General features: G+C 40.8%; 1 non-coding gene and 1 gene segment (V, D, J or C); one reads left to right on the top strand and one right to left on the bottom strand.

The window, feature by feature from the left end:
- Positions 1 to 1265: 1265 nt before the first annotated feature.
- Positions 1266 to 1344, bottom strand: Trnae-cuc. Its single transcript has one exon. It is a non-coding gene; the product is annotated as a tRNA-Glu (tRNA).
- Positions 1345 to 5880: 4536 nt separating this feature from the next.
- Positions 5881 to 24674, top strand: part of LOC121435073 — a 347534-nt gene continuing 328740 nt past the window's right edge. Inside the window, 2 exon segments of the C gene segment in view lie at positions 5881 to 5932; positions 6107 to 6373. Of these exon segments, the coding sequence occupies positions 5881 to 5932; positions 6107 to 6373 (319 nt within the window).

Here is a 24674-nt window from a genome sequence, read left to right as displayed (position 1 = left end):
AAACCTAAACTAAATGCAGAAAGAAAGAACACAGAGACAAGCAGATACCATGTAGCCACCCAAGAAGCAAGATGTGAAGCAAAAACCACGAGCGTTGTGGTAAAATATAAAATAATGCAAACGGGTTAATTTATGATGAAAGCTAGCTAGGAATAAGCCTGATCCTTTGGCAAGTGTTGGAATTAATAGTTTTCTTGTGATTATTTGGGTCTGGATGGCCAGGAAATGAAAGTACACTCTCCACCTACACTCCTGTTTAGAGCCTGTTGTCAACTCTCACTGTAAACTGAGTTTGTAGCCTCAATGAATGACATCCTTATGTTTGTCTGCACTTCCATTTAATTTTCTGTTTAGTAGATTTCCCACAAAAGATTAAAATTTACTAAGAAAATCTTATTTTCAGTCAATGTCCACTAAATGTTTCTTCATAACGTTTTCATCCAGATATATCACTTTTTGCTCATATTTATCTCACCACCATCCCTTGTTCCAACCCCACTTCATTCAGTCTTCTCTTCCTCCAAATACTCCAAGTCTACATTATACATAGATTATTTACAAGCATTCTACTGAATCCATTTATTATTATCTATATGCACATGTGTTCAGGTCTGAGGATGTGGAATTGCAAAACCTATGTGAGGGGTTGTCCCTGAAAGAAACTGATTCTATCTCTGTCCACAGGTTTGACCACCTGATGTTCTTATCAGTTGAATCATGTGTACTCTCCCTTATCCATGTTGAAATGCCAACTGGTGTTATCATCATGTTAGCTTTGCTCAGGCAACCATATTTTTGAGACATATGGGTACATTTCACTTGTCATTTCTAGAGGAACCTATCTAGTATCAGGCATTCTAGTCCTCTGTCTCTTACAATCTTTCTGCCACCTCTTCTGTGATTTCCTAGAGTCTTAGATAGAGGGGTTGTATTGTAGATGTTTTGGTTGGACTTTGTACCATTGGGTCTCTTACTTATTACATAGTGTGGGAGCTCTTTCCGCTCCTTCAGCCAATAGCCGCTGAGATACCAGCCCATTGGGGCATGGTCTCTCTATCTTTAAAAAAGCGGCCACATCCCTCTGCTCTCTCTCTCTCTCTCTGGCTTCCATCTCTGCTTCCGGTGACTAGGCTCCTTTCCTGATTGTGCAGAGGGCTGTTGTCTGGGATGGTGATCTGTAAGTTTTTCCCCTTTAAATAAATAACCATTCTATTAATCATAATTCCAAACTGGTGTGGGATTGTTTGTGACTTACGCCTTCATCTGGCGCCCAACATGGGGCTTGAACCCACGACCCTGGGATTGAGAGTCCCATGCTCTACCTACCGACTGAGCTATGGGGGTTTTCTTGATTGTTAATATGTGTAGGAAGGTCAAGCCCACTATGTTCCAGAACATCCTAGGCAGGTGGTCATAAATTGTATAAAAAAATCTAGATTAGTATTAGTTCACCTGCAAGTCAGATAGTAAGTCACATTCTCCTTTATCCTTTTTGTATCTCATTAGCTGTAAAGTGCATTCCTTTGCTAGAGGTAATAGAGTATAGAATAGCAAACAGTCCTGGTTTCAAGTTTCTGCACTGACTTCCATAAGTGATAGCATGCAATCTGATACCATAGGCAAAAATGAAGGTTTTCATCTCCAAACCGCATTTTGTCAAGGTATTATCTATAGCAATGGAAGGAAAACTAAGATATAAAGTCCAAAAGTGTTGTCAGTATGTGTATGGGTATGGGCCATCCACTGAAGCATGGGGAGACTACAAACATCTACACCTTCAAAGAAGAATGATTTGTCCTCCTCCGGCAGCTATCAACTGATCATACTCCTCTGCATGGAGTAGGACCCACCTAGAGCACCTTCCCGTTTGTGTGAGAAGTTGGTTGGCTTAGTATTATGTAAGTGATTCTCACTTGAGTATCCACATAGATCAGCTGAGGCAGAGCACCACATGATTACTATTCTCTGCATTTTTATTGGTTGTAGTTATTATTTGATTGAGGACTACATTATATGTGGTTACAATGGTAGCTATTTAGAATGTACTTAGGGATTATGCTGGTTTAGTAAGGAGGTGGTTGTAGGTCTCCTCCAAGATACCTAACCTCACTAGCCTGAGTAGTTGACAGTGATTTTCCTCTTGTTTCTATGTCCAATTAGAGAGCCGTTTATTCCCACAAAGATATGAGTCCCACTATTGCATACTTAGGTTTTCATACCATATTGATCATTGTAGTTGATAGACGTAACAGTCAGGGAGGATAATTTGTTGCTTCTCTCCCTTGGAAATTTGAATGGCACCCTCTGGTGTCATGAATGTTAGTAATCGGGGAGGATGGCTTCGAGTCAGATCAAGCTGGAATCCTTTCAGTACTGTGTTTAAAATGATGTCATCATCAATAGAGATCCAGTGAAATTTCTGGGATACAAGCAAGGTCAATAGTAATAGTCTAAAAGGGTAAAGAGTCTCTTGAAGTTTCCTGATCAACAACTTGCATGAGGGTATCCCATGACTGGTATTGAGTTGTTTTTTTTTTAAATATATCTATGGCTCTTGAGAGAAGTACTGTCAGCACAGATGGAAACATTTAATTCAAACTATGTATTTATATGTACACACACATATAGCTACACTTATGTATTTCTGTGTAATTTTAGCTAAATAGATACTAATATGTTTCCTTAAAATGTTTTAAAATACAGTTACTGCAATTTCACCCTCCTTCATCTCCCTCCTTCTATGTGTGCCTTCTTTCCCCTAATTTTTTCTATTTCTCCCATTAAATTATGTTTACCTTGCTTCCCCCAAACACATGATCCCTTTTGTATCTTTCTGGCCTCTGTGGTTACACCAAGTTGTATTTTCACATTTGAAGATTTGGAATTATCTCTACAATTTCCATTGGAGTTAGGAGTTCAGTAGCAGAACATGTGGCATTTTTCTTTCTGGGTCTTGGTCAAATCACTCAAACTAATTTTTCTAATTCCATTGGTCTACCTGCAGAGTTTATGGTGGCATTTTCTTCACTTTAGAATATATTCCATAATGCATAGGTACCACGTTGTCATTATCTTTCATCAGCTAAGAGACTTTTCAGTTGTTTCCATTTCCTAGTTACTATGAATAGAAGAGCAATAGAACATCGCTAAGAAAATACCTGTGGAGTAGGACAGAGAGCTCTTTGGACATAGACCCAGAAGTGGTATAGCTTGAACATATGGTACTTATCTTCAGCATTTAGAAAATTCTCCACACCTATTTCCAGAGGAACTGCACCAATGTGCATCTCCCTAGAATGAATGTGGGTTCCCATTCCCAACACAACTCCCCAATATTTGTTATCAGCTGTTTCTTACTTTGTTTTGTTTTTCAATTCTAGTTAATCTGGCTGGATTGAGAAGAAATCTCAAAGTTATTATTTTTTTTTTTGCATTTCTCTAATTACTAACGATGATGACCAATATTGAGATTTTTTTAGCCAATTTTATTTCTTCTGAGAATTCCATCTGACAGTCATGTTTTCCTACCATCTGCATTTCCTTCACCAAGAAAGGATGGGGTGAAAAGTGTTGATTTAGTGACAGTTGTGGAGATGGCCTCAAGTCACTTTTGTTGTTGTTGTCAGTCCACTAGGGGGCACTGCAGAGTTCCTAGAAATTATGTTTTCTTACACTGCCTAGAGGTGGCAGTGCAAGCTGGGACAGCCACTTTGGATATCAGTATGGCGATTTCTCAGAAAATCAGGAAACAACCTTCCTCAAAACCCAGCAATAAAAAAAAAGAAAAGAAAAGAAAAACCAAAAAACAAACAAACAAAACAAAACAAAAAAAAACAGCAATACCACTTTTAGGTATATACCCAAAGTATGTTCAATCATACCACAAGGACATGTGCTCAATTATGTTTATAGCAGCATTGTTTGTCATAACCAGAACCTGGAAACAACCTAAGTGCTCCTCAACTGAAGAATGGATAAGGAAAATGTGGTATATTTACACAATGGAGTACTACATAGCAGAAAAAAACAATGACATCTTGAAATCTGCAGGCAAATGGATGGAGCTAGAAAACATCATGTTGAGTGAGGTAACCCAGACCCAGAAAGACAAATAGATGTACTCACTCATAAGTGGTTCTTAGACATAAAGCAAAAAAAAGAAAAAGAAAAAAAAAAAGTCAGCCTACAATTCACAACCCCAGAGAACCTAGACAACAAAGAGGCCCCATACATGGATCTAATCCACAAGGGAAGTAGAAAAAGACAAGATCTGCTGAGTAAATTGGGAGCATGGGGACCACGGGAGAGGATACAAAGGGAGGGGAGCGAAAGGGCAGGGAACAGAGAAAAATATATAGCTCAATAAAAGCAATTTAAAATTGTCGTTGGAAGATATTTGTACATGCTCAATGTAGGTATATGAATATTATATAATATCTCATCAAACTGCTATTAATAAAAAATAGATTCCAGCAAAGACATAAGGCAATTCAATCACAAAGCAAGGAGTAGGGGTGACTGACTGGAGTTCACCAGAAATTTAGATCTCAATCATTCTATATAAAACCACAGGTATTTAGAATTTGCTCACTCGATCTTCTGTACTTATAAATCCATTTTAAAAACAGGTCTCTGAACAGATGTAAGCAAAACAGACTCTCACTGGGCATTGTAAGGATGGACATTCAAGATAAAACATATCTCCACTGCTTTCAATTTTTGTTTTATTTTTTAAATTTTCCTATATTCAAAAAACTGGAAATTATTCCAATTCCCTTTATATCATATATAATATATACACATTACCTATCTATCAAATGTTTAAGAAGAAAACTGGAAAATATGTGGTATGAAAAAGCATTAGGGTGTGGGCCTCGCTGAACTTGAGCATGAATTCACAGCCTGGTCAGAATCATCTGTGTTTTCATACATAAAAGATCTGGGCAGAAGGCAAGAGATTGAAAATAAATTATGGAGAAAACACGGGCATGACTCGTTTTTCTTAAAACCAATAAAAAAATTGTGTTGGGGAACATTTTCTATGCACATAACAATCTGATAATTTCAAGAAATTCTTATTATTTCTTGTAGTGTATTGCGTACTGATTGTCCCACTGTGTGACTTAAGGTGCCAGGACCTTCTCACTGGGTACATTAAATACACTGAAGTGTGGTCCCATGGCCCAGCAGTAGATGGCCACACAGTACGACCCCAATGATGTTTTTGTATCATACTGCTCTGTTGTTGCTTTTTTTTTTTCTTTTTTGGTCTTATAGGACTTTTGTATTTATTTTATGCTTACCTCTCTTGTGTTTTATTTTTTTGTGTGTATGTTTATTCTTTGTTATTATTTTTTTTAATTCTGGTTGCTTGTTTGTCTATTTCCTTTCTAAAGAGAGAGGTAGCAGGAGAGCGAAAAGGAATGTCTTAGGGTGGAGGAGGAGACAGAAAAGATCTGGGAAGAGTTTGCAGATGGGACACAAGATAAGGATATAATGTATGAAATTCTTTTACAAAAAAAATTAAAGAATGTTGCTAGTATTCTTCAATATTCTGCTTAACCCACTGAAGCCATTAGTTTTCACACCAATATTCGGCATTTATGAATTCCCCTCCTCACACATTTTCCCCTAAATTCACCTTATAAGGAGTGTTACATTAGAAATCTAGTGTCCTGGGGTCTCATTGTCCTCCACAGTTGTGGAGCAATTGCCATGCAGACTCTTGAGATGGAGGTGGGTGGAGTTTCTTGTTCAGATGAATGAGGAAGCTCAGCGCTTCAGGGAGAATCTGCTGTGTATAAGCACAAGCGTGTTTAGACACAAGGCTTGACACCCTCACAGCTGGAGAGAAGACACCCGGGAAACTGGACAGGGGCCATGGAGAGGAAGCTGAGAGCTGTGCTGGGGGCTCTGTGGGTGCAGATTTGCTGTGAGTTGTGCTCACCTAAGTTGCTTTGGGGAGTCTGTAGAGATGGCAATGGAGGAGGGGGAATGAGCCATCCCAAACCCCTGTATGGTCATTCTCGTGGTGTCTCCGAGGTATTTGACAGGTGTGGGTAAAAGCCCTTCAGTGACTCTGGTTTGTTTTTCTGTTTCCACGCAGGGGTGAGAGGAGCTGAGGTGGAGCAGAGTCCTTCAGCCCTGAGTCTCCACGAGGGAAAAAGTTCTACTCTGTCATGCAACTTTTCTATCACTATGACAACTGTGCAGTGGTTCCGGCAGAATTCCAGAGGCAATCTCATCAATATTTTCTACCTGGCTCCAGGAAGAAAGGAGAATGGGAGGTTAAATTCAACATTTGACTCCAAGGAGCGTTACAGTACCCTGCACATCAGGGATGCCCAGCTGGAGGACTCAGGCACCTACTTCTGTGCTGCTTATGCACAGTGCTCCCTGCAAGCCTGCAGCCTGTCTGCAAACTGCAGCTGGGTGTGCACCTACAGCGCTAACATGAGGAGACTCTGCAGGAGGCTTTTCACAGCTGTGGCTTTATCAGATCTCCACAATCACAAAGAAGGTGTGAGGAAATACAAAAATACCAGAACTTAAACTCAACTTGACACGATACAGACTCGAGGAAGCTTAAATGTTCAGATATATCCCCCACATGACTAAGATGTACACGTTTATTTTATCAAATGCTATTTTATCAAATGCATGAAATAGAAACCTCTCTTGCACATTCTAGAATCATTTGGATCATTTCTCAAAATTGAAAACACAGAGTAACTCTTTCCTTCCTGAGTTTAAAGAACATGGGACACTTCCAGCTAATCTGCTCAATATGAAGCTGATAAAAGAATTAAATTTGAAGATCTAATAAATTAATTTTTAGAAAGGCAAGATAAACCAATCTTATTAAATTGAGACATCATTTCTACAATGTCTTCATATTTTCAAAATACAATGCATTTAATTATGCAATATAAACAAACATTTCACATAAAATGATCAGAGCCAAAATATAAATGAATATATATATAGTTTCTATGACAATATTTGCAGCAATTAATTCTACAAATATATTTATGTTTGTGTAATGTAATATATATATAAATCTTCTCACTGAAGCATCACTTTCAGAAGAAAAAATGGGAACCTCCTAAAGGTCACACAATAAAGAACTAATTAATTTTGCAATAATTGAATATGATCTAAACAACTGCTGTTTCCCAAGGCTTGGCAGATGACAACGTACAGTTAAAAAACCAGGCCTGCCATTAGTCTCAATAAGGAACCAGAAAACAGCCATGGTCATTCATTCACGAATTGTCTGTCCATTGCTGTTTTCACATGGAAACAGCAGCTGAGTGCTTACAACAGCAACTAGATTGTCTAAAACATTTACTTTCTAGAGCTTCACAAATTAACTCACCTCCTTGTTATTCAGTCATCTTTATCCCCATTGCAACCACATTTGTTTAAAATGTAGATTATCTAAGCTTCCCAGATAATAAACAGTTCCCAATTTCCAATTAGATTTATGTGAGCATGGCTAGAAGTAGTGACACTAGAAATAACAGCTTTACTTTTTTTTTTTACAAGAATTATAGATATGGTGTAATTCTAACAAGTCTGCCTTTATATGTACTTGGCCTTTTTTCTTTGCAGATTTTAATATTCTTTTCTTGTTCTGTTGTTTAGTGTTTTGCTCAGTATATAGCAAGGGAATTTTCTTGTCTGGTCTAGTTTATTTGTTATATAAGCTTCTGGTACCTTTATAGGCAGATCTCTGTGCATATCTAACTCCACACATTCCTTCTTTCTTTATGGAAACACACAAGTAAAAAATCAAGCCAGAATAGAACAAACAAACAAAAAAAAGTAAAAAATCAAAAACATGAGAAGCTCATATATTTGCAAAGACATATAGACACACAAATGTATTTAAAACCACAAAATTGGAAACTGTTACATATACGCAAGTGACCAATATCTTTAATAATGACCCAGTTAAAGCATTATGAGACCAAAAAAGAAAGGCCAAAAAAAAACACAATTGAGTTCACTCAAGTTGGCAATCTATTGCTGGGCATGAGGCCTGCCCTGAAGTGTGGTTTGTATATCCAGTAAAATGGTCTTGGATGAAACCTAATATTCACTTGTAAGCAGTTTTAAATTGGAGACAGTTTCTTGTTTGGAGGTAGATGGTGTCCATCTTGACCTCTCAGCACTGAGACCCCATAGTATTGGACCTATGCAGGCCCTTTACCTGTGGGCTGGAATGGCCAAGTTAGCACAAAAAAAAAAAAAAAGTGAATTAGAAAAAGGCGCAGTTGGCACCAAAAGCTTAAGAGCTACGCCAAAAGTGTGACAGTTAGGAAAAGGCACAAAATTAAAAAATGGAACACTATACTGAGTGAGGTAACCCAGACCCAAAAAGATGAACATGGGATGTACTCACTCATAATTGGTTTCTAGCCATAAATAAGGGTCACGGAGTCTACAATTGGTGAACCTAAAGAAGCTAAGTAAGAAGGTGAACCCAAGGAAAAACACATAGTTATCCTCTTGGCTATGGGAAGTAGACAAAATTGCCGGGGAGAAAATTGGGATCTTCGGGGTGGGGTGGGATGGGGGTAAGGGGAGATGGGGAGAGAAAAGGGAGAAGGGGAGGATGGGGGGAACTTGGGGAAAAGGGATGATTGGGATAAAGGAAGGTTAGATAGGGGAGCACGGAAGCACAATTCTTAGTTAAGGGAGCCACCTTAGGGTTGGCAAGAGACTTGAACCTAGAGTGGCTCCCAGGAGCCCAAGGCGATGTCCCCTGTTAGTTCCTTGGGCAGCTGAGGATAGGGAACCTGAAATGACCCTATCCTATAGCAATACTGACGAATATCTTACATATCACCATAGAACCTTCATCTGGTGATGGATGGAGATAGAGACAGAGACCCACACTGGAGCACTGGACTGAGCTCCCAAGGTCCCAATGAGGAACAGAAGGAGGGAGAACATGAGCAAAGAAGTCGGGACCACGAGGGGTGCACCCACCCACTGAGACAGTGGGGCTGATCTATTTGGAGCTCACCAAGGCCAGCTGGACTGTGACCGAAAAAGCATGGGATAAAACCGGACTCTCTGAACATGGCGAACAATGAGGGCTGATGAGAAGCCAAGGACAAAGGCACGGGGTTTTGATCCTACTTAATTTGCTGGCTTTGTGGGAGCCTAGCCAGTTTGGATGTTCACCTTCCTAGATATGGACGAAGGGGTGGGACCTTGGACTTTCCACAGGGCAGGGAACCCTGACTGCTCTTTGGACTGGAGAGGGAGGGGGAAAGGAGTAGGGGAAGGAGGAGAAGGGTAGGAGAAGGGGGGGGGGGAATGGGAGGCTGGGAGGAGGCGGAAACTTGTTGTTTTTTTTTTCCTTTTCTCAATAAAAAAAAAAAATTCAAAAATGGTGACATTGTAAAGTCCATGAAGAATATTCCTAGCCAAGATGACGCTAAAGGGGAACAAGGGGGGAGGAGATCTGACTTATTCACAAGAAGATGATTGGAGTTAGAGATAGGGTAAGATGAAATAAAGTGCCTGATGCCCGCGTGATTCCCAGTAGGGACTATAGGAGCTGCGGGCTCCTACAGATGTGACTGCTGACGTGATTGGCCGATTTCCCTTCCGTTTCTTCTGGGATTCATTGGATTTTGCTTTATAGGTTGCATGTTGTAAGGAAATAAATGAGTTCCTGCTTGATTCTACTCCCTCCTGCGTCTGATTGTCTCTGGGACCCCAGGGGCTCGGTGACAAGTGTTGCACTTCCTCTTCTCAGCCAGGGTCAGCAGCATGTGGATGGTTCAACTCTATGGCGGGGTCTACAGAGAGACACCGCAGCTGGCACCCAACGTGGGGCTTGAACCCACAACCCTGGGGTTAAGAGTTCCATGCTCTATCGACTGAGCTAGCCCAGTCTTTTTTGATGACTTCCTGGAACAGGGGGATTGGCAGATGGGGGAACATAGGAAAGTGAATGAATCCCAGGAAATACAAGCCCATGCTAGGTCCCAGGAGGAACATGATCAGAGGCATCACCCTCATCCCTAGAGGCCACTGCCACCTGATCCCAGTGATTAGATGGAAACCCAGAGACCTTATTTTGGTGGGGCAGTAGCCTCTTGCCAAGACTAAACTGGGGTCCCTTCGCTCTCTGTTTCAGAAGCTGCTATAGTTGGGACATACATGTTTTTCCTGGAGACCTTGGAGGGAGTACCCTTGTCTTTGTAATTAAAAAGGCTAATTAAAAAGACTGGGTGCATGCTACAGGATCTCAGAAAGATAAATGACAGGATGAAAATAGCAGGTACCCTTTTGAGGTGCAAGCGAAACTGTGCCAGCCTTCAAATGTCTCAGTCTTGTAGAGAATTGATGCTGCCCAGACTTGGTTTATGCTACAAGTCCGGATAAGTCCATTACTTTATTTTCACTCAGGCCTTAAGTTTCCCTCACCAATTTCAGCTATGGTGGTGGACAGGACCTGTTCCTCCCCACTTAAAACTTTACCACTGCCCTATCATCTTGCAGAACATTTTGTCTCTCATTCTTTCTTAGCGATACCACTTGCCCAGCACATTTACTGGGTGGAGATATCCTTAGCCACTCCCCCAAAGCTTTGTTCTGCTTCTTGGAGCCCCCTTTTAACCCCACCCATCTCCAAGATTCTATTTTACAGGTTCGGGCTCCTTCTGCCAGACGTGTTCCCAGGCCAACCCACAAGGAGCTCTCCACATACAGCAGCTTCGTGGACACCAACCGGACAAAGATTGGCAGGTTAATTTTACCCATATGCTTACTCATAAAAAACTCTATTATCTCTTAACACTTGTGGACACTTTTACAGGATGGATAGAAGGATTTCTGGTCTCCAGGGAAACAGCAGATGTGGTGGCTCAGGGTCCTAGAGCTCGTGTCAGAAGCTCTCAACATCTCCTGGACAATGGGACTCATCAAACAACAAAAAGCAACCATTGAACTCAGGTTATCTTGTCCTTCCCTTCTCCCCATTGCCTTGACTCATCTCAGGGCCATCCACCCCACGTTCCCCTATGGGCCTGAGCCCTTTAGAGTTGCTTTATGGAAGGCCCTTTCTCCTTAACCATCACCTCCCAGTTCAAACTCCTCCACTGGCGGGGTACCTACCCTACCTCTCCCTTTTAAGGTCCCTTCTCCGTTCACACGCTGACAGTTGTCTTTCTGCCACCACACCAGTGGACCCTAATGCCCCTAAACCTGCCCTGCTCTCCCCAGAAGTCAGAGTACTCCTCAAACAGTTAACTCCTAGGTTTCTCAAGCCTTGATGGACACGACCTCACATGGTAATCCTCACCACTCTCTTGGCTGCCAAGCTCTTGGGACACCCATGCTGGACACCTGGCTCTCCCCTTCCCCACACTGCCCTGCGCCCTCAGGAAGTAGCTAAATTGCATCTACGCCCTTTTTTTCTCAAAGAGAGCCTAAGTGTTTGTCATAGTTACCATTCCAATTTTCTGTCACCCCTATATCCAAATAGTCTGGAATGTCATGTGAGAGCGTAGGTCCCAGCCCCTCACATTTATCCCAACCCCCAGGCCTGACCAGGTCCTGACCCAAAGGGCCAGGACCACTCCCCAGGGTATTTAAGTGATGCCATAAAAGAGGAACACGTGATCCCCTTTTCTTCCTCCCAGGGGTCACTTCATTCCCACAGCTGGTTTCCCGGTTTCCCCTCGGGGCCACCCGAGAGCGCAGATCTCCCATTAAACCTGGATATTTCTTAATTTGGCTCATTTTGATTCGGCTTGATTGGGAATTTTGCATCGGCAGGGAGCTTGCGTTAAGAAATATTCCTAATACTTCCCATTCAGAATGAAATTAAGGATCTCACAGAAAAGCAGCTACAGGTTTGGCAACCCGTGGTTCTCCCAAGCTGAATATCAGAAACTGATTATTCTGGGCAAGCTCTTATCTAGAGAAGCAGGATAAACCCATTGCTTCCTAGAAGCGTATTGGAAGGCCCAGCTCAAGCTCCACCTCTTCCGGAACCTCCCCATTCCCTACCCTGGACTTACTGTGCCTTCCCCAGAATCAGTTTTTCTCCATGTTGTACACTGTGACTGAAGCCTAGCTTCTTTCTGCCTCTCACAGATCTCCCCATGTTCTCCGTTCTCTCTCCCAAGCAGCCTTCTCAGTCTTGCCAACATGTCTACAGGCACTGAAAGAATATCCCACTGTCACATGGTGTTCCCAGAACACTGGTGACATCACAGGGAATGACAAGGGCTCTCCAGAATACAATAGAATGTCCAGAGAAGGCAATCATATGGTCACCAGCAGCAGAGCTCACCTACCTACTAACTATTGCTACTATTATAATACTATCTACTATTGCTCTTCTGCAATTCACTGGAAGTCATGCTGGCTTCCCCAGGACCCTTCCCAGAAGCACAAGGGAAGACCTTCATCACCTCCTCATTACAAAGTCAGAGATCTCTCTCGGCTTCATTAGAATATACTCACTACTTCATGCTTCATGTATTGGAAGTAGAAGACTCACTTCCAAACACATGCCAGATAGTGGCTCATTCCCTCTTGAGATATCTAATCAATAACATGATTGCCTCATTGCTAATCATTTCTCCCTGAACTGAACAAAACTGAGGTTTCCTTTCAGAAGTTTCACCTGTGACACAGGGGAAGCCATTCAGCATCTTCTTCTTCCAAAGATAGAGATTTCTCTCTAATTTATTAGAATATTTTCACTACTTCACCAATGGGGAGTTGAAGACTCATGTTGTAAGCATTGCCCAAGAATGTCCCTTCCCCTCCTGAACAACCATACCCAATAATATGAGACATAAAGCATGCCAAGAAATTAAGTCAGGATAATATGGAGGAGGATGAAGCAGAATTTTCCAAAGCAGTGTGTGTTGGGTCAAACAGGAAAAGTCAGGTAGCCTACTTGCTACAAAAGGCTGTGTGGCCTGGCTTTCTAGAACAAGATTCTTAGGAGTTTTAGATGAATCCAGTGCACTAGAATTGGCAGCACCTGAAGAATAGTTTCGGAATTGTGTACACCGTCTTAAACAGGGGAAGACAGGTCCTTTGTTTATTGTAGGAGGCCTGTAGGTTGTGTTTCTTGTGCACTATATCCTGGGTGGTATAGTTACGTCACCTTACTTGTTGTAGGAGGATGTATGGGATAGAATCCTGGAACTGGATTCCTGGAAGCTGTAGGTGGTCCTGGTTCTTGAGACTGTGAATAATGCCTGAAGTCTAGTTCCCAGGCAGTAGGGGTGGGACTCAGCAGGAAACCCACCTATCCTAATGGGAGTATTTATGATTATAAACCTTTTATTTTAAAACTGATTTAAATGTTTTGCACTTAAAAATTACAGGATCCAAAGCCACAGAGAAACCCTGTCTCGAAAAACCAAAAAAAAAAAAAAAAAAATTACATTCTCTCTCCCTCTCTCTCTCTCTCTCTCTCTCTCTCTTTCTCTCTCTCTCTCTCTCTCTCTCTCTCTCTCTCTCTCTGTGTGTGTGTGTGTGTGTGTGTGTTTACATGCTAGGGGAGAGAGAACACATTGTGTTAGGGTATATGCATGTAAAGCTAAGAAAAAATTTCAGGAGTTGGTTATTTCTTTGTATCAAAAATCTGGGGATTGAATTCTGCTTGTCATTCTTAAAGACAAGTTTTTTTTTTTTTTTTACTTGTTATACTATCTTGCTGTCTAGAGAACTTCTTTTGATGCAACCAAAACATTCCTATAATTGTTGCTTTTGTTTTCCATCTGAATCTAAAAATAATTAAAGTTCTTCCATGTTTCTTTTACAATAGACCACAGACTGTTTTCTATATATTATCATATAGTTTTGTAGATTCTCTTGCTATTTACTTCTAATTTTATCATAGTCTTATGATAAATAAAAAATAATTTATTTTTTTTTGTACTTGCTAGGGCTTAAATTATGATCAACAATGTAATCTATTTTACCCTGGAGCTTTGTGTGGAATGTTGTGTAATTTGTGTAATGTTTGTAAAGCCATTTGATCCATGGTGCCTTTAATTCTGCAATTTCTTTCCTGATTATTGGGTGTTGATGATGGAAAGGTGAGCATACCTGCCTTACAATGATGAGTGAGTGGCCATTGCAGTCACCAAGTGTTAAGCACCAGAATACCCCCCACCGTGTGTGTGTGGGGGGGGGGGTTCTGGCTGTGGGCATGTCAGCCAAGGATCAGTTACTCAAAAGTGCTACAAACAATTAAGGTTATTTCCTTTTCTATGGTCCAAGTTTATTTCTGATCCCTAACAGTTTTCCAACCTACTCACTAGGCAGGTTCTCACTGGCTCTACCAGCTCCCCTATTTGTACACCTTGGAGTGTCTAATGTCTAAACCAGGTACTGTCTCCTGAGCATATTAGGTGTTGGGGAGGCAAGAAAACACTGAAATCTGTTACTGGACGACCCATGTTAATGTCTTCTAATTCTATTAAGTAATAAATACGCTGTGTGAAGGATGAGGCTGTCAGAAGTGTCTCAGAAATTGTGTGCTAAGGTAAACAATATTGAATCAGTTCTCAGCTCTGCATTCTACATTCCTAAGAACAAATAATGACTAAAAGCAGAAAATAAATACATGAAAAATGTAATAGTATAAAACAGGATAGGAGCAGCTGGTGCAACGGGTAGGAACTGTCCACCAGGTGGCAGATCATGGCTGTTGCTGCAAACTTGAGAGTAGCTACAATCATCAGCTTTCTGTGCAGATGACTGAAGAACCTGCAGTGCTGTGGGGGACAGAGGAGGGGAGCTGACCACAGAAGCATCTTGTCTGGCTGAAGGTCACAGTGCCCAAGGAGAGCAATGAAGACACTGATTGGGCATCTTACCCTGTTCTTGTGGCTGCAGCTGAACTGTGAGTGAGAGCTATGGGGAAACAAGGCATTTGGCAATGTTCATTATCAGTCTTAGGAGCAGACTGGTTCCTCCAGGGTTCCTGAAATCACCATGGGAAGAAAAACAAAGTCTGGGGAATGGTGTCCTGATGATCTTCCTGTTGTTTCCTCTTGCACAGGTGTGAGCAGAGGAGAAAAGCTGGAGCAGCCTCCTCTCCTGAGTGTCCAGGAGGGAGGCAGTGCCCTTATTACCTGCACCTACACAAACAGTGCCAATGATTACTTCTACTGGTACAAACAAGAGCCTGGGACAGGTCTCCAGTTCCTTTTAAGTATTCTTTCAAATGTGGACAGGAAAGAAGAACAAAGATTCACTGTCATACTGAATAAGGAGGAAAAACATCTCTCCCTGAACACCACAGCTGCCCATCCTGGGGACTCAGCCACATACTTCTGTGCAGCAAGTGCACAGTGCTCCCCAGGCACCTGCTGCCTGCACACAAACCTGTGACCATGGCTGGAGACAAATATATTTTCCATTGTTGACAACATGAATTTCCTGTATTTTATGTTTCATAGATGGATAGTCTAAAACATCTTGAAGTTCTGTTTCTAAAACTTATAACAAATGCTAGAAAATCTTTAGTGATCTCATAATGAGAATAACTAATTATATGTCAAGACTTAGTTGACTGTCAGATGCTATTTAGATTGCCCCCACTCCAAATCCATCTCTGTGTCACTGGTAAAGAATACTCATGATGGAAAGGCTCTTACCTTTTAACAAAAGTACTTGATGTAATTATTAGAAGTCTATTATGGGATAGGACATGAAAACCTTTATAATACACAGCAAAATTTCCCCTTAATGTATTACTAAAATCAGAGAGTGACAGAGTCCTGTACCCCGGCAGCTCTCTATGGAGTGTTGAGAGAAGCATGTAAGATTCATGTGTCTGTGATGTCCTGCTGTGGGCCAGGTCTGTGGGTGGTGCAGGGTCATTTGCATAGGGAAGACAAGTGCTCCTGCATCCTCTCCATGAGGCACCTGGGTCCTCCTGCCTCTACGTCTAAAGTGATGAGATCAAAGGCAAGTACCATCATGTATCTTGCAAGTACCTGTTCTTGACGTCTAAGCTATCTCTCCAAGCTCTGAAGGGACACTAGTCCACTTAAGCATGTGGCTCTGGCAAGCCTTGCCTTTCTCCTGCACTCCCTTTGCCTTGCTAAAAGCCTTTAGATTACATTCCTAAAGCTAGCTACCAAGGTCTATTCACTTATTTGGCCACTTCCTCCTCCTGAGGTTGACTACCAAAGTCCAGCAATCAAAAACCCTCTCTGGATTACCTAATGGACATGCCATTAGGGTGTTCTCCCCTTTACTTTTATAAACCACCATTTGCCTATGTGCCACATCTGTCTCCTCTCTTTTCAGAGGCAGTCTATCGTCCCTCTGGGATAAACGCCTGTTTCCCTTTGAATGTCAGTGTGGCTATTTCTCAGAAAATTAGGAAACAACCTTCCTCAAGACCCAGTAATACCACTTTTGGGTATATATCCAAAGGATGCTCAATCGTGCCACAAAGACATTTGCTCAACTATGTTTATAGTAGCATTGTGTGTCATAGCCAGAAACTGTAAATAACCTAAATGCCCTTTGACTGAAGAATGGATAAGGAAAATGGAGTATATTTACACAATGGAGTACTCCACAGCAAAATAAATAAATAACAACCTCTTGAATTTGGCAGGCAAATGGAGGGGGTATAAAACATCATTTTGAGTGAAATAACCCAGATACAGAAAGTTATCACATGTACTCACTCATAAGTGGTTTTTAAACATAAAGTAAAGAAAACCAGCCTACAAATCACAATCCCAGAGAACCTAGACAACAATGAGGACCCTAAGAGAGACATACATGGATCTAATCTACAAGGGAAGTAGAAAAAGACAAGATCTCCTGAGTAAAATGAGAGCATGGGGACCTTGGGAGAGGATAGCAGGGAAGGAGAGAGGCAGGGAGAGGAGCAGAGAAGACTGTAGAGCTCAATAAAAATCAATAAAAAAGCATGTACTTGCATGTAGGACAACTCAGAAAAGTATAGTGAACAGATGAAATATATTGCATAACAAAAATGCTACAAATATCAGTAGCTGTCATCAATAAGAAATGTACTCAGTCTTTTAAATTCCAAATGGTGACAAATATTAACAGGCTTATTTATAAATGTTATAAAGTTAAACTTTTGAAATGTATTCATTGAAATATTTTGCTCATGTTAATGTTTTTACCTTGCATTTATATTAAAATTCACACACAAATGAAAAAAATTACACCGGCAAGGTCATTTGCTGTGTTTTCTGCCTGAGTCAGAAAGTAGCCATTTTAGCTTTTCTTCCCTGCTTAATAAACGGTTTCTGTGAAAGCAGATGTCTGGGTGTAAATTATGCCTAATCTGGAATCTGGGAAGGAGCAACTCTTTGAAAAAATAATTATAAATACCAGATATATCAAAAATTGCAGCAGCTCCAATATCTACTTTAATGCAGAAATGTTCCAAGGGGCCTGAGAAACACATGGAGGCTGGGAGGGGAAGCATGTCAGAGAAGTCTGCAGAGCCTTTGGCAACAATTGACAAAAAGTCAGGTCTCATGGGAAGATGGTTTTAAAAAGTGGACTCATGAATTCTGAAGGAAAGATGGCACAGGATCGCCACAAATGTGACAGAAGATGGCAAAACTAGAAATATGGTGGTGAAGGTTATGGCAGAGTGTGGTCAGGTAGATAAAAACCATGTCATTTCTGAATAAGGTTCATCCTTGGCCCACAGACCTGCCTTTGGCACAGATTAGACCTGGAAAGTGAGTGAAATCATATATACCTGAGTGGGATTGGGGTGCATAATGTGAAATTCCAAAATAATCAATAGAAATATTAGGTTGGGGGAAAAGTGTTAACTAAAATTACCACTATGCAGATCAGTTTCGACTTCCATTTCAGAACTGGCAATCAAAATAGATTTCTTTCAATTTTATGATGTGTTTTCATAGCATTCTCTTATTCCTGTGGTAATCACCTTTCCTCTGAGCTGAAAGACAGCACTTGAAGTGTCGTGTTGTAGGAGCCAGCCATGTAAAGCTAAATATGAACAGATCACCCAAAGGAAGTTCTTTACTTCCAACCATTATCATCTGCCAGAGTAGGACTCAGACATGGATAACGTTAATAGAGGGTTGAGTCTCAGTAATTTACCCTGAAGCAATACCTGATTGCAGGAAGAACCACAAGCAGAAATTGCCTGAGCACCACCCAAAAAAAGACCATCCAAAGGAAAAGCCTAACGTTCCAACTGCTGTAGATAGAATCCCCTGCCAGCACACACTCACCAGGACACCCCTAGACAAATGTCAGCCAATCAGTGGCCCTGAACCTCAGAAACTCCTCACCCCCACTTTTACTACTATAAAAACACTACTCTAACTGAGGTTGGGGCTCTCCATTTATTCCAATACAGTGGACATGCGGAGAGACTGAATTTGCAAACTTGCGTAAAATAAATGTTCTTTGTTTTTACATATGGGACTCAGTCTCCTTGCTGGCTTTTTGGGAGACTTTGTGGATTTGGGCATAATAATGCTTCCTTGTGCACAAATAAATTGTTTCTTGATGTTTTTAAGTTTCTCTAGAATAAAAGTCTGACTTCCTCCCCAACCCTGTTTGTATAGAGCTCTCTTATTCATTGGGGTGTTATAGTGTGATGTTTTTACTCTTTTGACTCTTTTGTGGGTCCTGCCACCTAGCTCCCAAATAAATCACATGGAGGCTTATTCTTACTTGGAAATGATCTGTCTTAATTTGGCTTGTTTCTCACCAGCTTTTCTTAATTTATATTATCCTGTCTACATTTGGCCTCTGGGCTTTTTGTTTTATTACTTCTATCTATCTTATGGCTGTGTTAACTAGATGGCTGGTCCATGATGTCCTCCTCTTCCTCTGGCTTCTTCCCCCTTTTCTTCCAGATTTTCTTTCTATATATCCTCTCTATCTTCCAGCCCTGCTTATCATTTCTCCTGCCTCTGTTAGGGACCAGCCTTGACAAAAATACTTATTGCCAGGGTAGAGGCATGGGAATTTAGAAAATATTAGTATTATGAAGACGTGAAAGAAAATAATAAAATAGCGATGATGTATCAAGACCCCTCAAAAAGTTGCCGTGAAAACCCCCCAAAAGAAAATACTTCTCCCAACAAAAAGCAAAAAATATTTTGGAGATAATGATGCACAAATTCCCAAATATTGTTTATAAATGTTTGTTTACATGTAAAGAGGGATATGATATACAGATTTGCATTGGTATGGATCTTGGTTTATTGATATAAATTTTAGGTCAATTTCGTTATATGTATATTTCTGCCCTTGATTAAGGTTTTGTGTTTGTGTAGCTCATTTAAAAGTGTAATGTATAATTAATAAATATAGGTTAATAAATAATCATTTATAATAGTTAAGCTTGTTGTCATGTTAGGTTATCTAGATATATAGAGGTATTGAAATGGATTAATTAAAAATGCTGCAGATCCCCAGTGGCAGCAGGCAGTGGGTCCTGAGAGCACCAGTCCTAGGCAGGGACTGGCACAGTTCCCTGAGTGGCTGCAGTAGGCCATGAGGAGAGACAGACAGATGGACATGCCATGAGTCCACAGGTCTCCAAAGGAGCTGGTCCCAGACAGGAACCATGCAGCAGTTGAGAGACAGACAGATAGGCATGCCACACAGAGTAAGGGAGGATATTTATTATGTGGGTTATTTATTTTGGGGGAAGAGAGAATGTGAGAAGAGGAGAGAGAGAGAGAGAGAGAGAGAGAGAGAGAGAGAAAGAGAAGGAGGGAAAGGTATGAACTGGGGAGAGGCAGAAGATGCCTCTTCAAGAAGGAAAAGGAGGAGACTCAGTCTGCAAGCAGGATGATCTGCCTGCCTCAGTAGACAGGGGAGTGAGTGGGCATGGCTTGTCTCTTAAAGAGACAGAACAGATCATTACAGATATATTTCAGTTAGATAGACATTCTTTGAATCTTTCAGAGACTTTCAGAATATGGCATTTAAAATGTTTTAATAACTTAGGATTTTCATGATAATGAGACACATATGCTTCTGGCAGCACCAATTACTTCAAGAGGAAGATGAACATTGAAGAGACTCCTTATGGAGTTTGTTAGCTGTTTGGGCAAGAAACTGCTCTTTTCTGGACTGCTTCATGGTATGCTATAAAAACTGGACATGCAGGACCCACAGAGAAATGACTGTTGAACTTGTTTAAAGGTGAGATTGTCCTTCGGAGTTCCTGCTTTATGAAAGAGTCTGCCAGACATTCTGCAGGACACAGAAAAAAGTGACTGACAGACTGGCAATATAGGTGGAACTGTCTTTGAAATTTCCTGCCTCATGGAAAAGTCTACTGGATACTATGGGCCTATAGGATGAAGATGGATGCTCCAACGGTACAGAAGAACTTTGGGTGCCTGTCCAGGCAGTGAGATGTCTCTGTCAATTCTAGAGTTTTTGAAGTTGCCTCATGAAAAAGTCTGCTGGATGTTATGGGCCTGTAGGTTGAAGATGGATGACCCATCAGTACAGAAGGACTTTGGGTGCCTGTCCAGGCAGCAAGAAATCTCTGTCAATTCTAGAGTTTTGGAAGTTGCTTACAATTTACTTCCTGTTTACTTATGTAATATATCTTTTTGCAGTCTTTGATGGAGTTGAAGAATTGATAGTTATAGTTTTCCTTAGTTATGATAAGAGATAAAGTAGATAAAAATATTGTAACTATAACTATTGCTTGATACTCCTGTTATAATATTTAATTTTATTATGTTAAAGTTAAAAACCTTTCTCTTTTATTTAAACAGAAAAGGGTGGTGATGTGGGATTCCCCTCTTTATGCTGTGAATACTATTGGTTAATAAAGAAGCTATCTTGGGACCTTGGCTTGGGCATCTGGGAGCCACCCTAGGTTCAAGTCTCTTGCCAACTCTAAGGTGGCTCCCTTAACTAAGAATTGTGCTTCCGTGCTCCCCTATCCAACCTTCCTTTATCCCCATCCTCCTTTTTCCCCAAGTTCCCCCCATTCTCCCCTTCTCCCTTTACTCTCCCCATCTCCCCTTACCACCATCCCACCACACCCCCAAGATCTCAATTTTCTCCCCTGAAAAAGCATGGGATAAAACTGGACTCTCTGAGCATGGCGAACAATGAGGGCTGATGAGAAGCCAAGGACAATGGCACGGGGTTTTGAACCTACTTAATGTGCTGGCTTTGTGGGAGCCTAGCCAGTTTGGATGTTCACCTTCCTAGAAATGGATGGAGAGGGGAGGACCTAGGACTTACCACAGGGCAGGGAACCCTGACTGCTCTTTGGACTGGAGAGGGATGGGGAGAGGAGTGGGGGGAGGAGGAGAAGGGTGGGAGGAGGGGGAGAAGGGTGGGAGGAGGGGGAGGGAAATGGGAGGCTGGGAGGAGGTGGAAACTTGTTTTTTTTTTTCTCCTTTTCTCAATAAAAAAAATGGAAAAAAAAAAAGAAGCTATCTTGGGCCTGCCCAGAGCAGAATAGAAGTAGGCAGGGAAAACCAAACTGAATGTTGGGGGGAAAAAGGCAGAGTCAAAGAGAAGCCATGGAGCTGATTCCAGAGGCAGACATGTTGAAACCTTGCAGGTAAGCCATGAACCTCATGGTAAAATATAAAATAATAGAGATGGGTTAAATCTAGATGTAAGAGCTAGTTAGCAATATGCTTAAGTAATTAGCCAAGCAGTGATTTAATTAATACAGTTTTTGTGTGGTTATTTCAGGCGTCAGGGCAGCCAGGAAACAAATGGCCTCCATACAACACAGAAACATATAATATTATCGGGAGGGAATCCCAATGAGTATTAAAATTTGCTCAAGTTTAATTTTCAGATTTTTAAAATACCTCTGAACGTAATTTACAATTGCCACACATTATATACAAGATTAATGAAAAGGGGACATAACCACAGACACAGAGGAAATTCAGAGAGTTTAGATCTTGCTACAAAAGCCTGTATGCCACAAAACTGGAAAATGTAAAAGAAATGGACACTTTTTTTAGATAAATACCATTTACCAAAATTAAACCAGGACCAGGTGAACAATCTAAACAGACCTGTCAGTCGCGAAGAATTAGAAGCTGTTATCAAAAACCTCCCTACCAAAAAAAGCCCAGGACCAGATGGTTTCAATGCGGAATTCTACCAGAACTTCCAAGAAGACCTAATACATATACTCCTTAATGTATTCCACAATATATAAACAGAAGGGTCATTACCAAATTCCTTTTATGAAGCTACAGTTACTCTGATACCAAAACCACACAAAGACTCAACCAGGAAAGAGAATTACAGGCCAATCTCACTCATGAATATCGATGCAAAAATCCTCAACAAAATACTGGCAAACCGAATCCAAGAACACATCCGAAAAATTATCCATTATGATCAAGTAGGCTTCATTCCTGAGATGCAGGGCTGGTTCAACATATGAAAATCTATCAATGTAATCCAGCATATAAATAAACTGAAAGAAAAAAAAAACATATGATCATTTCATTAGATGCTGAAAAAGCATTTGACAAAATTCAACACCCATTTATGTTAAAAGTCTTGGAGAGATTAGGGATACAAGGGTCATACCTAAATATAATAAAAGCTATATACAGCAAGCCGACAGCTAACATCAAATTAAACGGAGAGAAACTCAAAGCCATCCCGCTTAACTCAGGAACACGACAAGGCTGTCCACTCTCGCCATACCTCTTCAATATAGTGCTTGAAGTTCTAGCAATAGCAATAAGACAACATAATGGGATCAAGGGGATTCGAATTGAAAAGGAAGAAGTTAAACTTTCGTTATTTGCAGATGATATGATAGTGTACATAAGCGACCCCCAAAACTCCACCAAAGAACTTTTACAGCTGATAAACACCTTTAGTAATCTGGCAGGATACAAGATCAACTCCAAAAAATCAGTCACCCTCTTATACACAAAGGATATGGAAGCAGAGAGGCAAATCAGAGAAGCTTCACCATTCACGATAGCCACAAACAGCATAAAATATCTTGGGGTAAATCTAACCAAGGAAGTGAAAGATCTATTTGACAAGAACTTTAAAGAACTGAAGAAAGAAATTGAAGAGGATACCAAAAAATGGATGGACCTCCCTTGATCTTGGATTGGGAGGATCAACATAGTAAAAATGGCAATTCTACCTAAGGCAATTTATAGATTCAATGCAATCCCCATCAAGATCCCATCAAAATTCTTCACAGATCTGGAGAGAACAATAATCAACTTTATATGGAAAAACAAAAAAACCCAGGATAGCCAAAACAATCCTATACAATAAAGGATCTTCTGGAGGCATTACCATCCCTGACTTCAAACTTTATTACAGAGCTACAGTAATGAAAACAGTGTGGTACTGGCATAAAAACAGAGAAGTCGACCAATGGAATCATATAGAAGACCCGGATTTTATCCAAGAAACCTATGAACACCTCATTTTCGATAAAGGAGCTAAAAGTATACATTGGAAGAAAGAAAGCATCTTCAACAAATGGTGCTGGCACAACTGGATGTCAATCTGTAGAAGAATGAAAATAGACCCATATCTATCACCATGCACAAAACTCAAGTCCAAATGGATTAAAGACCTCAATATCAGCCCGAACACACTGAAAAGGATAGAAGAGAAAGTGGGAAATACCCTACAACAGATGGGCACAGGAGATCGCTTCCTATGTATAACCCCAGAAGCACAGACATTAAGGGCAACATTGAATAAATGGGACCTACTAAAACTGAGAAGCTTCTGTAAAGCAAAGGACACTGTCACTAAGACACAAAGGCAACCTACTGACTGGGAGAAGATCTTCATCAACCCCGCAACAGACAAAGGTCTGATCTCCAAAATATATAGAGAACTCAAGAAACTAGACTTTAAAATGCCAATTAACCCAATTAAAAATGGGGCACTGAACAATTAACCCAATTAAAAATGGGGCAGAGAATTCTCAACAGAAGAAGTTCAAATGGCCAAAAGACACTTAAGGTCGTGCTCAACTTCCTTAGCAATCAGGGAAATGCAAATCAAAACAACTTTGAGATATCATCTTACACCTGTGAGAATGGCTAAAGTCAAAAACACCAAGGATAGCCTTTGCTGGAGAGGCTGTGGAGGAAGGGGTACCCTCATCCATTGCTGGTGGGAATGCAATCTTGTGCAACCACTGTGGAAGTCAGTGTTTCGGTTTCTCAGGAAATTTGGGATCAACCTACCCCTGGACCCAGCAATACCACTCTTGGGAATATACCCAAGAGATGCTCTATCATATGACAAAAGCATTTGTTCAGCTATGTTCATAGCAGTATTATTTGTAATAGCCAGAACCTGGAAACAACCTAGATGCCCTTCAATGGAAGAATGGATGAAGAAAGTATGGAATATATACACACTAGAGTACTACACTGCAGTAAAAAACAATGACTTTTCGAATTTTTCATGCAAATGGATGGAAATAGAAAACACTATCCTGAGTGAGGTATCCCAGACCCAAAAAGATGAACATGGGATGTACTCACTCATAATTGGTTTCTAGCCATAAATAAGGGTCACGGAGTCTACAATTGGTGAACCTAAAGAAGCTAAATAAGAAGGTGAACCCAAGGAAAAACATATAGTTATACTCTTGGCTAAGGGAAGTAGACAAAATTGCC

Source organism: Microtus oregoni, unplaced genomic scaffold (genome assembly GCF_018167655.1).
Source record: "Microtus oregoni isolate MIOR12 unplaced genomic scaffold, Mior012 000045F_ref0000178, whole genome shotgun sequence".
Taxonomy (NCBI): Eukaryota; Metazoa; Chordata; class Mammalia; order Rodentia; family Cricetidae; genus Microtus; species Microtus oregoni.
This window is presented reverse-complemented; position numbering and strand designations above follow the sequence as displayed.